At 38.8% G+C, this 13,648-nt stretch overlaps 1 protein-coding gene across 1 annotated transcript; it reads right to left on the reverse strand.

Moving 5' to 3' along the window:
* Positions 1 to 8,612: 8,612 nt before the first annotated feature.
* On the reverse strand, positions 8,613 to 9,875 carry LOC132548323 (uncharacterized). Its single transcript, XM_060212180.1, has one exon. The coding sequence runs from the start codon at positions 9,873 to 9,875 to the stop codon at positions 8,613 to 8,615; it is 1,263 nt and encodes a 420-aa protein (XP_060068163.1).
* Between the last annotated feature and the right edge of the window lie 3,773 nt (positions 9,876 to 13,648).

The following is a 13,648-nucleotide window of genomic DNA, read 5'->3' on the forward strand; positions in this document are numbered from 1 at the left end:
ATAACCTTTATTTACAGCCATTATGAAACAAATTTATCATTTCTGCTGATTCATGTTATTGGGACCAAGACAGCACCGACTGTATAGCAGAAAAAAACAAACAAACAAACAAACGCCTTCTTATTTCAGAGAGAGAAATATGTTAGAGAAGTTGCTCAAGTATTGAGCCACACAACCATCATAAACATTAAAACACCGTTTGGATATTCCTTCGAGAAACATTGTCGTTCGTTTTGACCAACTATATAAAGGGAGATAACTTTCGTCTGTAAACCTTCAATAAACACAAATGTACATGTTTCTTACTCATCAACAAGATCCTTTTTAAAAACAGGTAGTTTTTGCTGATAATGTACATTTGAGCCTTTGAAAAGCAGTAATATCGAAATATGTTTCCCTGAAACTGTACAATAAGGTTGAATACCAGAAAACTAGATTTTTTACTACAAAGTAAAAGAAAATATAAATTGTCCTTTTAAAAGCATAACAGTAGTTATCAAAAATATGCTGCTTCAGCAAAACATTTACTGTCACACAGTTAGAAATAATGACAAAATGTATGTAATTAATTATACATTTTTTTCAATAAAATCATTCATTGAACTATTACATTTTATAAGCTAGAATCAATGTGGGACACAAAATTATCAAATGGCTGTATAGAATACATAAACAAATGGAACTGTATGCATTTAAGTTCAACATTCTGATAATACTAGCACCAAAACTACAACATCTGGCTATTTTCGGAGAAGAAATACTAGCATTAGAGGCGACGATAAAAGAAACAATGGTAAAATGATTATTATTTTATAAACGTTAACCATCTGTAGCATCAACAAATATCCATGCTCATTGCAGACAACTAACTTAGTTCAAACAACGACATTTACACAGTATAAAACTGATTACTGCGTGCTTACAAGATAAATCAATGATTGCCATCCTAATCACAGACACCATACCGAAATGTTTCTTTTAATAGTTTATTCTTCCTAAACCTCAATTAAAATTTAAATAGATTGTAATAAATTTGTATTGTGTCTTCCCAATCATGTATATATAATACATTTTGGTGAATGCATATAGAAGATAATGGGGAATTATTTGTAAAATACTTCCGTGTCCATTGCCACAGGGAGGGGGCCGTGCTGATGGCCGACCAACTGACACAGATAATGGCTTAGCTGGGCAGTTTGACCTTAGGTCAATGGGGCTATCAAGGCTTCAGGGCTATTCTTTCCTAAGACTATTAATTATGTGTGTGGTAGGGGGATGTCTGATCGGAGCACTGCAAGAGAGGGGAGTTCCCGTACGGAGAACAGTCGTGAGTGCGACTGTCTCCGGATACTTATCTGAGGTCTATTAGCTCAGGGTTTCTCAGGTGTTGATCTGGACCAACGTAGTATGTGTTGCATAAAGTGTAAATACAATGTAGAACTTTTGCTGTTGTGATGTATTTCCACCCGATTACGGTACAATAGGTAAAAAATAATGAGGTTTTCACACCAGTAAACAACAACAATCAATTCTTAAGTAAAACGGTCACTTTTTGAGTGTTATTGATGAAAGAAAATAGTAGACCAGTCCACGAGTGAAATCTCGCGAGATGCATAGTAGGCATTATGAAAATGTGCTAGACCTTCTGAGACATTTTACACTACTGAGCTGAATGGTACAAAACATTAACTGATTGAAAATGATATTTGGCTTAATATTGTGTACATGATATATCTAAACATTGAATTGACTTTTCTCTACATACAACGATGCACACAAAACACAAATCGATATTTTTTTTCTGTTAAAAAGCGAAATTTGAACTGCCAACAGCGTCTATCGACAACGACTGAAGGACAAACTTTGACAAGTGCACGTATAGTGTATTCCTACATAATGCAGATTATGGTCTGCAATAAACAAAAAAAAGAAGTTTTTTTGTAACATTAATCATTATATTTGGCTTACCATAGTTACTTCCCTTTGTTAAGCTAATCATTTGCGAATCTGTATTGAAGGGTTTTCGTTGAGCTTATGTGGCTAAGGGGTTGCTAAGAATGTATTTTCAGTGTTTTGAGTGATATATTGATTTCCTCTATAAAAACAATATTCGGCGTTAAGATTTCTAAAAATCACTTCGTTTTTTTCTTCACTGTCATGTACTTATTAAGGAATGGTCTTTATCAAGGAAGACGGACACAATAGATAGCTGCTCACTCTGAGCTTCAAAATCACTTGTTTACCACCTCAAACACAGAAATACTCAATCTGTATATTACATAATTTGTTTGTGACTGTTCACTAAAAAAAACAATGATGCCAAATTCAGCCATTCTCTCAACTTTAATGAATGAATCACAATTATTTTCGAACTATACAGCACCAAAAAAAAAAAAAAAAAAAAACAGAAATGCCGATTTTGAGTGTTTTCGTGTTTGGTATGGTACATGTACATTGTACTTTGTCCCGTTAAGATTATGTACATAAACCAAGGATTTTGCAGCTTCAAAAGAGCACCTACTTTTTGTGACCGTCTTCCGCCACTCTCTTGTTACAGATGATCCGTTACCGGATAAAGGGTACATGTCAGTATCAATGTTGACATTGATTTCCACAAGTATCAGAGAAATAGGAAATATACAAATATTTAATAATGAACTCTGATCCTTAGATGTTAGACTGTATTTCTACAAGGTGACGATGGATCGGTTACAATACTTACTTTTTTTATTTACTAGTCATGTCCACGTAGCATCCCAAGATTGAACAATTCTACCGCGACTGATTATGTAAAATTTAACTGAAATATCGATTTAATGACAGTAAGACAAACTTTACACAAGGGGCTACCTGGGTCATCGGTAAAAATGTTAAGTGATTTTTTCAGTGCTCAAGTCACAAGGTTCTTGCGAAAATCTGAAAGGAAATACAAAACACATAGGTTTCTGAATTAAAATAATTTCCAACCAAATGTGACCGCCACACATCTCCTATTATACATGGTGTTTGTAAATAAGACAGCGTTGGTCGACGAATTCATGTTTTGCATTAATCGTGCTTTACAACCGCCATGCAATCACCAGTCAACATAAAAATAATTACTGCGAGTTATCTCCCGTGATTTGTCTTCCAGTGTCATTATCTTTTTCGGTTGGAGATTTGTATGTAAAGAAAAATGTCTTTAAATCAATTTTGATTTCCTTAGGTCGTCTTCTTGGTTTCAGACTTTAGGCCCTTAGCATCATTGACGAATCCTATAAGGATGAAACAGCTGTATGATGCAGTTTAATTAATATATTTGACTCTACTGTATCATATCACAAATTTTATTGAGGAGGTTTGACTTGTGTGCCTTCTGTGTAATTGTCGGCCTGCTTTATGACCCATCATAGACTACAAATTACTTCTTGTACAGAACCCCCCAAAAAAACGACATTCAAAAATAACTTCGTCAGAACAAATAAGGTTTTGGAATCCTTAAGGTTATATGCTATGTTACTGTATGAAATATCTATAAATATTCGCCATTTAGTACTTGTAATAAGGCACGTATTATGCTAATTGTACATTTATTTTGTATATAAATTTGACAGAAAACAAGCGAGAGGTTCATGAGAACTAAATATGGCTAATTCAATTATTTAGTCATTTAACGAAGAATTGAAAAATATGAAAAAAAATCTCTTCAATAAAATCCTGATTTGGCCTCGGCCTTGTGGTAAAACACAAGTCAGACCAATCGTTTATGACAAAGAATGCTTGAGACCCAGCTTGGACAATACCTGTGTACGAAGAAGGATTTTACTGAATTTATACATTACCCCTATTGGACCTCACACTTTAAGTGTCAGAATCCGTGTTGATGCAAAATAGGATTCCTTTCAACTAGGCATGTTTCAGGGGGAAATCGGGACAGAATCCTGACATTTCTTCAGTAGAAAATGGATTTTAAAGACTTTGCTCAATTTCCCGATTAACCAGGTCCTGTCTTTCCTGCTTCAGGGGAATGAGATCAACCGTTTATACAAAACTGATTTCAATTCACCCAAGGATGCTTCAGACCAAATTCAGCAGAATCATGTGTTTCTCGTGGAAGATGAAGATTTTAAAGAATGAGCTATATTTTAATTCCTTGGTCCCGCTCCTCCGGCTGTAGGGGGTTGAGACCAAATGTAGTCAAAATCAGCTCAGCTGTTTAAGAACTAGTTGTAATTTTCAGAAAAATTATGCTTATTTTCTGAGTAATTAGAATTAGCATCTTACACGTATGGAAGTAATCAGGAGAACTATCTACTTACAGCTGTCTCTGATATCTAACGAGTAATGCTAAAGAAGTATATGTATAATTACCGAATATTGATATCCGTTAAACCAGCCCACTACTCGATGCCTCGTTAGTGTGAGATCTACACCAGAGAACAATATAGACCGACCGATTAAATGCTTCTCAAACAATACAAGACGTGTTTATAGATCAATGAATTGTATAACATATTGAGATCAATGCTTTATAATCAAGACGGTCGTCGTTGAACCGTTCTCCGTCACTGCCATATGCCCTAAATATTAAGTGGACATGTCGAAATGTTTGGCGCCAGAATAAACACAGGGACCAAGGAAATAAGAAACCGACCTAGTGTTATCACATGGGACGAGGATATATGACACCCTGCTAGTGTTACCACAGGGGCCGGGGATATGTGACACCCTGATAGTGTTACCACAGGGGCCGGGGATATATGAAACTCTGATAGTGTTACCACAGGGGCCAGGGATATGTGACACCCTGATAGTGTTACCACATGGGACGGGGATATATGACAATCTGATAGTGTTACCACAGGGGCCGGGGATATATGACACTCTGATAGTGTTACCACAGGGGCCGGGGATATATGACACTCTGATAGTGTTACCGCAGGGGCCGGGGATATATGGCACCCTGATAGTGTTACCGCAGGGGCCGGGGATATATGGCACCCTGATAGTGTTACCACAGGGGCCGGGGATATATGTAATCCTGATAGTGTTACCACAGGGGCCGGGGATATGTGACACCCTGATAGTGTTACCACAGGGGCCGGGGATATGACACCCTGCTAGTGTTACCACAAGGGCCGGGGATATATGGCACCCTGATAGTGTTACCACAGGGGCCGGAGATATATGACACCCTGATTGTGTTACCACAGGGGTCGGGGGATATATGACAATCTGATAGTGTTACCACAAGGGCCGAGGATATGTGACACCCTGATAGTGTTACCACAGGGGCCGGGGATATGTGACACTCTGATAGTGTTACCACAGGGGCCGGGGATATGTGACACTCTGATAGTGTTACCACAGGGGCCGGGGATATATGACACTCTGCTAGTGTTACCACAAGGGCCGGGGATATGACACCCTGATAGTGTTACCACAGGGGCCGGGGATATATGGCACCCTGATAGTGTTACCACAGGGGCCGGGGATATATGGCACCCTGATAGTGTTACCACAGGGGCCGGGGATATATGTAATCCTGATAGTGTTACCACAGGGGCCGGGGATATGACACCCTGCTAGTGTTACCACAAGGGCCGGGGATATGTGACACCCTGATAGTGTTACCACAAGGGCCGAGGATATATGACACCCTGATAGTGTTACCACAAGGACCAGGGATATATGACACTCTGATAGTGTTACCACAGGGGCCGGGGATATGTAACACTCTGATAGTGTTACCCTAGGTGCCGGGGATATGTGACACTCTGATAGTGTTACCACAGGGACCGGGGATATGACACCCTGATAGTGTTACCACAGGGGCCGGGGATATGTGACACTCTGATAGTGTTACCACAGGGGCCGGGGATATGTGACACTCTGATAGTGTTACCACAGGGGCCGGGGATATGTGACACTCTGATAGTGTTACCACAGGGACCGGGGATATGGCACCCTGATAGTGTTACCACAGGGGCCGGGTATATGTGACACTCTGATAGTGTTACCACAGGGGCCGGGTATATGTGACACTCTGATAGTGTTACCACAGGTGCCGGGGATATATGACACTCTGATAGTGTTACCACAGGGGCCGGGGATATGACATCCTGATAGTGTTACCACAAGGGCCGGGAATATATGACACTCTGCTAGTGTTACCCTAGGGGCCGGGATATATGACATCCTGATAGTGACACAGGGCTGATAGACATCTGTAGTGTTACCACTAGGGGCCGGTTTACAATATCACACACTATATTGACATAGAATTAGTATCTGCATGGGTAGTGTATACCACAGGTAATGACCGGGGATATGACACACCGAGCTAGTGGTATCACAGGGGAGATACATAACCGCGAAAGTTCTAACAGAAGTACCGGGGAAATGTGACACCGCGCAAGTGTTAACACAGGAACCGATATAAATGACACAGTGCTGTTAGCACTCGCTATGTGACAGGGACTCGGGAATTGGAAGCGAGTTTACAATATCACACACTATATTGCTCAGATAGAATTAGTATATGTGTTGGCATGGGTGATAGTTTTGTCATTAGATGATACTATAACAATTTTTTTATTAAAAACATGATATAGTAATGTTAAAAATGGATGATGTGGAGCTTCATATCTTTCTGAATAATGTATTTGCATTGTGTTGGCGATTACTCTTTGTGCAGTTTCGAATCTGTGTCCTCACACCTATTACTAGCTCTACAGTACGTTAACACACGTGTTCGTGTTGTTATGCCGTTCTGAGTTGGAATTTGCCGCCGCTGAAATATGGGTAATTCGTTACCGTGAAAGTGTCGTTCATATCTATATATATGTTCAGAATTAAATTCCTCCTGTGAAGATGTTGTGCACTGCAATAGGATGTAGTGTTCTTTTCAACAAAAATTAACACTATTCACGGCGCTCTATTCTCTTCCGAGTGTAATATCTTACACCAAACTGTGACACTCCCAAAGGCTTTCAATAAAGATTTTGGCACACTGCAAGGTGCCGTAATTTGTGTAAAAACAATCTTTCTGAATAATGTGTCAATCATATAAAACGTTTGAAAGACTTGAATTATTCACTCTAGATAAGCACATGAATGTGTAATAGTAAGACAAATATTCCATAAAAAGGCGACATTGACCTTGACAACAAACAGGAGTTCGTCCGTGAAATTTCTAACACATGTGACATAATCCTATATTTTGCCTCTATATATACACTATGTAAATCTGATCAGATATGGTGTTTGTTTGCTGAATTTGACGCCCTGTCAACAGCCAGTGTTATTTAGAGGCATGTCCTCCTTGTCGTAGCTATTGACTACTTCACTGAACAACATAAGGGAGGCCCGTCGCATGTCATCAAAAGCATGATTAAATACTAAATTAAAAAAATAAAAATCCACCACAACAACACAGACAAGTCCGCTTCCTGACTTACACAAACTACCTCGGATACGGAGTGTCGAGCCACACACCTCCAACATTCATCTGAGGTTGCGCTGGTAACTAATTGGTCTATCTGTATATAGATATGAAGTCGACTGGGTGACGGCAATATTCCAATTGGAACAGAACGGGAAGGAATGTGACATGGATATAAGCACGCTTTTAAATGGGCGTGCAGCAGGAAGCAAGTTCCTACATTGGTCGCGTGCCATTTAAATATATTTTAACTTTATAAATCGAGGACTTGAAACTCGGAATTCCATTGTCGATATGTAAATCATCCCTAGAAATACACTAAGGGATTAAGCCTCTGTCTATATGTCTATCACAATTCCCCGGCAATTTGTGCAATACATAGACATCCAATAAACTGCATATGTGTTGTGTAATGTGGGTGGAAAGGTACTTAAAGGTAACATAGGAACGGTTAAGTGGGTGGAAATGTACATACACGTAACGTAGGAACGGTTAAGATGGTCTCGTGGTTCATAATGGGTCGCCTATTTAAAATGTTCGTGACCATGTACGTGTTATGTGTGTCAGAACCGATAATTCTTGTTAAAATACTAACATTCGGAAACTTGATCCTTTTCTTGTCAACTAACTTGCTTGACCAATCAAACAGCCATGTGTTTTTTGATGTGCGCATGACTATATTTGTATATGTTTTGAAAACACTTAAACATTTGACTTTTAAAATAACGTAGATTTAATTTATCATTGAAAAACGGGATAAAAACGGACATAAAGTACTACTTCACTCTCTGGTCATTTTGAAACAAACAACCCTACACAGGCAAAATATCTAGCATAGAACGGACATCAATGAAAGACATTGTTATACGGACGGTGAAGTTCCGCCCAAGTTATCACAGTATTTGGCTGCTTCAGAAGATTCCGGTGTAGGAGATCCTTAACGAGGCCAGTGGACTAGAGGTGATGACGTCATAATCAGTTATGATCAACACATAAGAAGACATTAACAGTACACTGAAGCGCCTCTACAGAATCTCGTTACATTCCGGATACTCAACTTCCATGGGAGTAAATTCTCCTACACAAACCATGTAGCTTAATCACAGACATTTTGATATATCCGTAATCCGTATTTTTCGTCGATCCTAAAACATTAAATCCACTCGGAACAAAATTAACACTTTCAACATCACAAAATGTCATCGTCATCATCGGCTTCGCCAAGAGCCTTCTCTACATCAACTATCCAGTTTTTAATCCAATCTAACTTTTCTACAGTCATAAGTTCATTATCCTCGATATATTTGGTGACGTCATTGTAAGCATACGATTCGTTCACGTCTCGCCAAGTATGCCAGGTGTGTTCGGATCCGGTGTTATCATTGACAACATCTCCACTACCAACTTCCTCAACTTCCATTTGTTGTTTGTCGTTATGCGCATGCCCCGATGTATGTCCGTCGTCCGGGCTTTTACTGCTATCTTTTGTCGTTGTTTTGTTTTCTTTCCCTCTGTCCTCGGACTCATTCTCAATTTTCGGATCCGATTTATTCTTGTTTACATTTTCCTCCCTGTGTTTCGTCCTGTTCGACTTTAAGGTAGATTTGGTCATTTTTCGTTGCTCAGCCTCAAATTGATTGTCAATTTCGTCTTTCAACTTTTTTAGTTTCTCTTTATATTGTTCTTCATGCCAGCGGCGAAACTGTTCAATTTTCTTCCGAATGGAGAATGGTTCGTTACCATGAATAACACGCGCCCGATGTCTTTCTGTTCGGTCTATTAATCCGATTTGATTACTTTGTATATGTAATTTGGAATTATTTCGATCTAAGTCTGATTTTTCCGAAATATATTTATTAGGTTTCCTATCATATCTTGACTTCCGTTCTATATATGGCGAGGATGACTGGAGCTTCGTGATAGTCTCGTGTGCAAACGAGTCTTGTCTCATGTGCGAGACTTCCACGATATTAGTGCCCCCGTGAGCGAGACTTCCCATTTTTGTGAAATGTTCCTTCCCAGCAAGAGTATATTCCCGGCAAGGAAGTGGAGACATGCCGTCCATCTTAGATATGTGCGTGTTCATAATGTAGGGAGTCGTTACGTCATGGAGGCGGGAAATCCCGAGTGCGTTTGTATACGGCGTTTCCAGCGCCTCGTGTGTCGACGTGGCATTGTTGATATACGGCGTTGCTATCTCCTTCCGGTAGTTGTGAGGTCCGTTGATTGGAGGAAGCATGGCATACTCACTAGCCCGCTTTTGAACATGTTTGGCACGTTTTTTCATAACCATTTTAGCACGTGTTCTTGGGTTGGCACTAGTTTCCAAGGACTCTTTGATATTATAAGTTTCGGGATTGTCAGGCCGGTGTGCGGGGGAAAACGATCCCTCGTCACTGGCTATCGTGTATTTTAACATGGTCGATGACGGTTGCTGATGGTTCAGATACATCTGAACCGGTAGTGACGTCAAAATTATTCAAATGTTGCACTTGGTAGGTTCTCCACTCAACATGAATCCAATCCCACGAAAACACAAGCTTTGGACTCCATCATAGAAGTTGGCTAGGTGAAGTATTCAAATCGAAGTGAAAAAGGCCATCCGCATCTGAAATACATCAACATTTCAATTATCATGCCGTTCCTTTGTACATGAATGTACATTATTTCAATAAATAAATGCGGCGCGTGTTTTACCTTATGAAAAAACCCACGCGTTTCTAGTCATGGTTATTACAATGAATGAATTAGTGTAATCTGTGACCGGAAGTTATTAGTTATTGCATAATACATATATTACATTTCCTATACTGATCAACGAAAGATAATGTTAACACCAACCGGAAGTCATTAGTCATATTCTTAAATTCAATTAAGGAGAGGAAATAAGATTGATGAATCGATGTCATTAGCCACGTGCCTAGCATTGTCCGAGATAATCAACACTGACCGGAGACAATCCCTCTGAATTTTCGTAATTCATCTTTCATTGTTACCAGTGTTAGTGGAGGGGTTGATGTGTGTAAAACACATACAGTAATATAGAATACAGTCTAGAGAATGCCTTCCGGACCGCCATAGGTCAACAAAAATGTTCTTACAGCATTTGAGACCTCATGATGTGTCCGATTTTTATGTTCATCTGAAAACTATAAATGTGTTGACCTAAATAAGGTTCATAGCACGTGCTTGTTAATACTAAAATAAAGATAACACCAGTGAATTGAAGTAAATGTATCATCAACTTCCGATTCCCACGACCCAGAACTCACATCTTAGGAAAGCTTGATATGAACTGACCCCCCCCCCCCCCCACCATCATACCCCCTTCCTCAATCCCTAAATCTCAAATAAAATTGAATATTTTGGGAAGTCTACTTGATTGATTCCTTCAGTCTTTTTTTTCTATTAGCCATTAGTTTTTCGTGTGGAAAAATCTTCTTCAGAACATAGTGTGACTATTTTCTGAAATATAAATACACTTTACTCTCGTAACACTCACTTCAAATTTCATTACAGGTTAGAAATAACTACAGATATAAATGAACGTATTATTCCTTACATACAGAAACGCCCCTTGATATGTAATACCTCTGTTTTACACATCAAAAGTCGTCGAGTGCAGTATGTTTTGATACATTGAGCCTTTTGTTTTGTTACTATACACATATATATCATTTAACAGATCTTACTGTATGCAGGCAGTGGTCGTCTTACCTGAGTAAATCCCGGGGGTCGGGAATACTAGTCCCGGGTATGATGTCATAATCGCTCCCAAAGATTCCAGTCTATTTCAAACATCTGAAACACAGCAGAAACACAGTTATTTGTCGGTGTCTCCATTACAATATCCTCCCATGTTGTCTCTTTATATAAACATATGTAAACTGGGCCTAAAAAGGTGACAGCTTTACAAATCTATTGAAGCGTTCAAGAACAATTTTTTTCACACAGACCTTCAAATAACAATTGCTGTCAGCTCCACGGATTATCGCGAGACAAGCTAATTGGCAGTCGGTCCCATTAAAATGTTTTCTCTTTCGTTTAAAGGTTGACGAACAATTAAGTTGAAAAACAAACATAAAGAAGCCGAGTCCATTTAACTAAGTTGTAGTAACAGCGAGATTCTTTTCGGGTCTAAACAACGATGGGGTTATTCAGGGTAGTAATTGTCTAATGAGAGGTATTGTCTTCCGTCACTATGTAGCACAGTGGCATAGGAGATCAGTCATGCGGAACACACATTACGAATGAATGACCTCGCACAGGTAGCGGTTCTCCTTAATTACTGACCCTATTTTAATAATTTAATTACATACAATAAAAACCGATTTTCAATAGATACTTTGCACATAATATTAGCTCGTCCAAAAGATAGATTTAAAACACGCTCTGTATGTATACGTGTGAGTTGTGTTCATTTTGAACACAATTGCCAACACATTTAAAAAGTTAAAACGTAATTGAAATAGTAAAGTTGGTGTCATAACAATGCGGTAACTAAAGTTACAAATATTTAGTATACTAGATGGAGTATACGTACACTCCGCAGGGGGTCGATTGTCGTTCCACGTCAGGTGAACATTGGGGTATATAGATATGTGGGGGGTCACGTCCACAGACAACAGGTTCTCTAGCCTGAGTCACAAAAGACCCCCTATAACGGAGTTAATAGGAAAACCAATATCATAAGAAATGAATAAAATCCTGTTAGCGAGTCTGGACAGACGCTGTCAGTCACGTGATGAAATCAGATCTTACAAATCCGGAGTACGGTATGCCGAATTCACGATCCACATATTTACAACGATCACGTTAAAATGGAGTTTTCATTCATTTCACTGAAGTCGTTTCTTTGGAGCTTTAAAGTTACTAAAGAGTGAATTCAAACAAGTCTCCACTCAAACATCAAGCGATTTTCATTTCTGTACTAGTGCTTGTTTCCCCTGAACAGCCAGTGTTGTTTTAAGGCTTGGCCTCCTTGAAGTAGCTGGTGACCATTTCACTGAACAACAAACGGGAGGCCCAACATATACTTTTTATGCGCTATGACAATAGTAACTGACTCATTTCAAAGGCATATCTTTTTAAATCATGTTACTGAATGTCAAATAATCTTCAACTTCTATAAAGACCTTCTGTTTCGCGTGAACATTTTACGCCAAAATGACAATAAATCTCTATCAGAAATCAATGTGGTCAACTATGGAGGACCAACTGTTGAAGAATGGGTCAATCAAACGATTCTTAATATTCCAAGATAACATTTGCCGTCTTTGTCGAATTTTTAATTAACTATAGATATGCTTTTCAAAAATTTCGCAATATAGTGTTCAATGACACCACGCACGTTGTAAACATATCAGTATTTCTTACGGATGAAAGATGAAACACTTTCGGAAGATCCAATGTTTTCGACAGGCCGTATACAATATCCTTAGGGAATTTTTGTTTTCTTTATTTTTATCATTGACCTTCAGCTTGGTAAACATAACACTGTATTGAAGCAATAGCGAAAGGGGGATATATATATATATATAAACACAATGACAAGATATCTAAGACCAGAAAGCAGGATATCACATGCTAGTGATATTGGACATGTAAGAAAGAAATATATGTATGAAAACGGAAAGTAGGTATCATAGGGGATATGAAAAACGAAAACGAAAGATATTTGGATAGTGAAGAACAAAGGATGAGATTACAAGCGAAAATATGATCTCTAAGAATGAAAGGAGGGTGTGTTCATCAAAGTTGAATTGAAACTAATTTATGCTAGGAAAACCACGGAACTGACAATATATACTTAACATATGGCCATTTTCTAAAAACATTTAACTGTCATCCGTTTTCATGTATCCACAACACACGTGGCAGTACAGCGAATTTGGTTGTAAAGGGATATATGTATGATCAGTCGATTAAGCAGTGCGTGTGTTATGACGTCAACCATTTAATGTTGTTGTACTATACCAGTCTTACGTGAACATCTTTCGTGAACATAAATATTAACCTCACTGAGTCGATTCAGATACGTCCAGTACGGGGAACAGACACATACAATCCCGGACGGAAAAATAAAATACTTGATCCGCCAGTCAATCAATGGTGACGGATGGTGGGTTATATTGCTACTGTTGAAGGCTTGGCTCACCCTAAAACCAATTAAAGCACCTCAGTATGATGTAGATATAGACCTCAAATTTCAGATGTATCCAATCA

Source organism: Ylistrum balloti, unplaced genomic scaffold (assembly GCF_031769215.1).
Source record: "Ylistrum balloti isolate Yb309-2 unplaced genomic scaffold, AGI_CSIRO_Ybal_v1 Utg370008, whole genome shotgun sequence".
Lineage (NCBI taxonomy): Eukaryota > Metazoa > Mollusca > Bivalvia > Pectinida > Pectinidae > Ylistrum > Ylistrum balloti.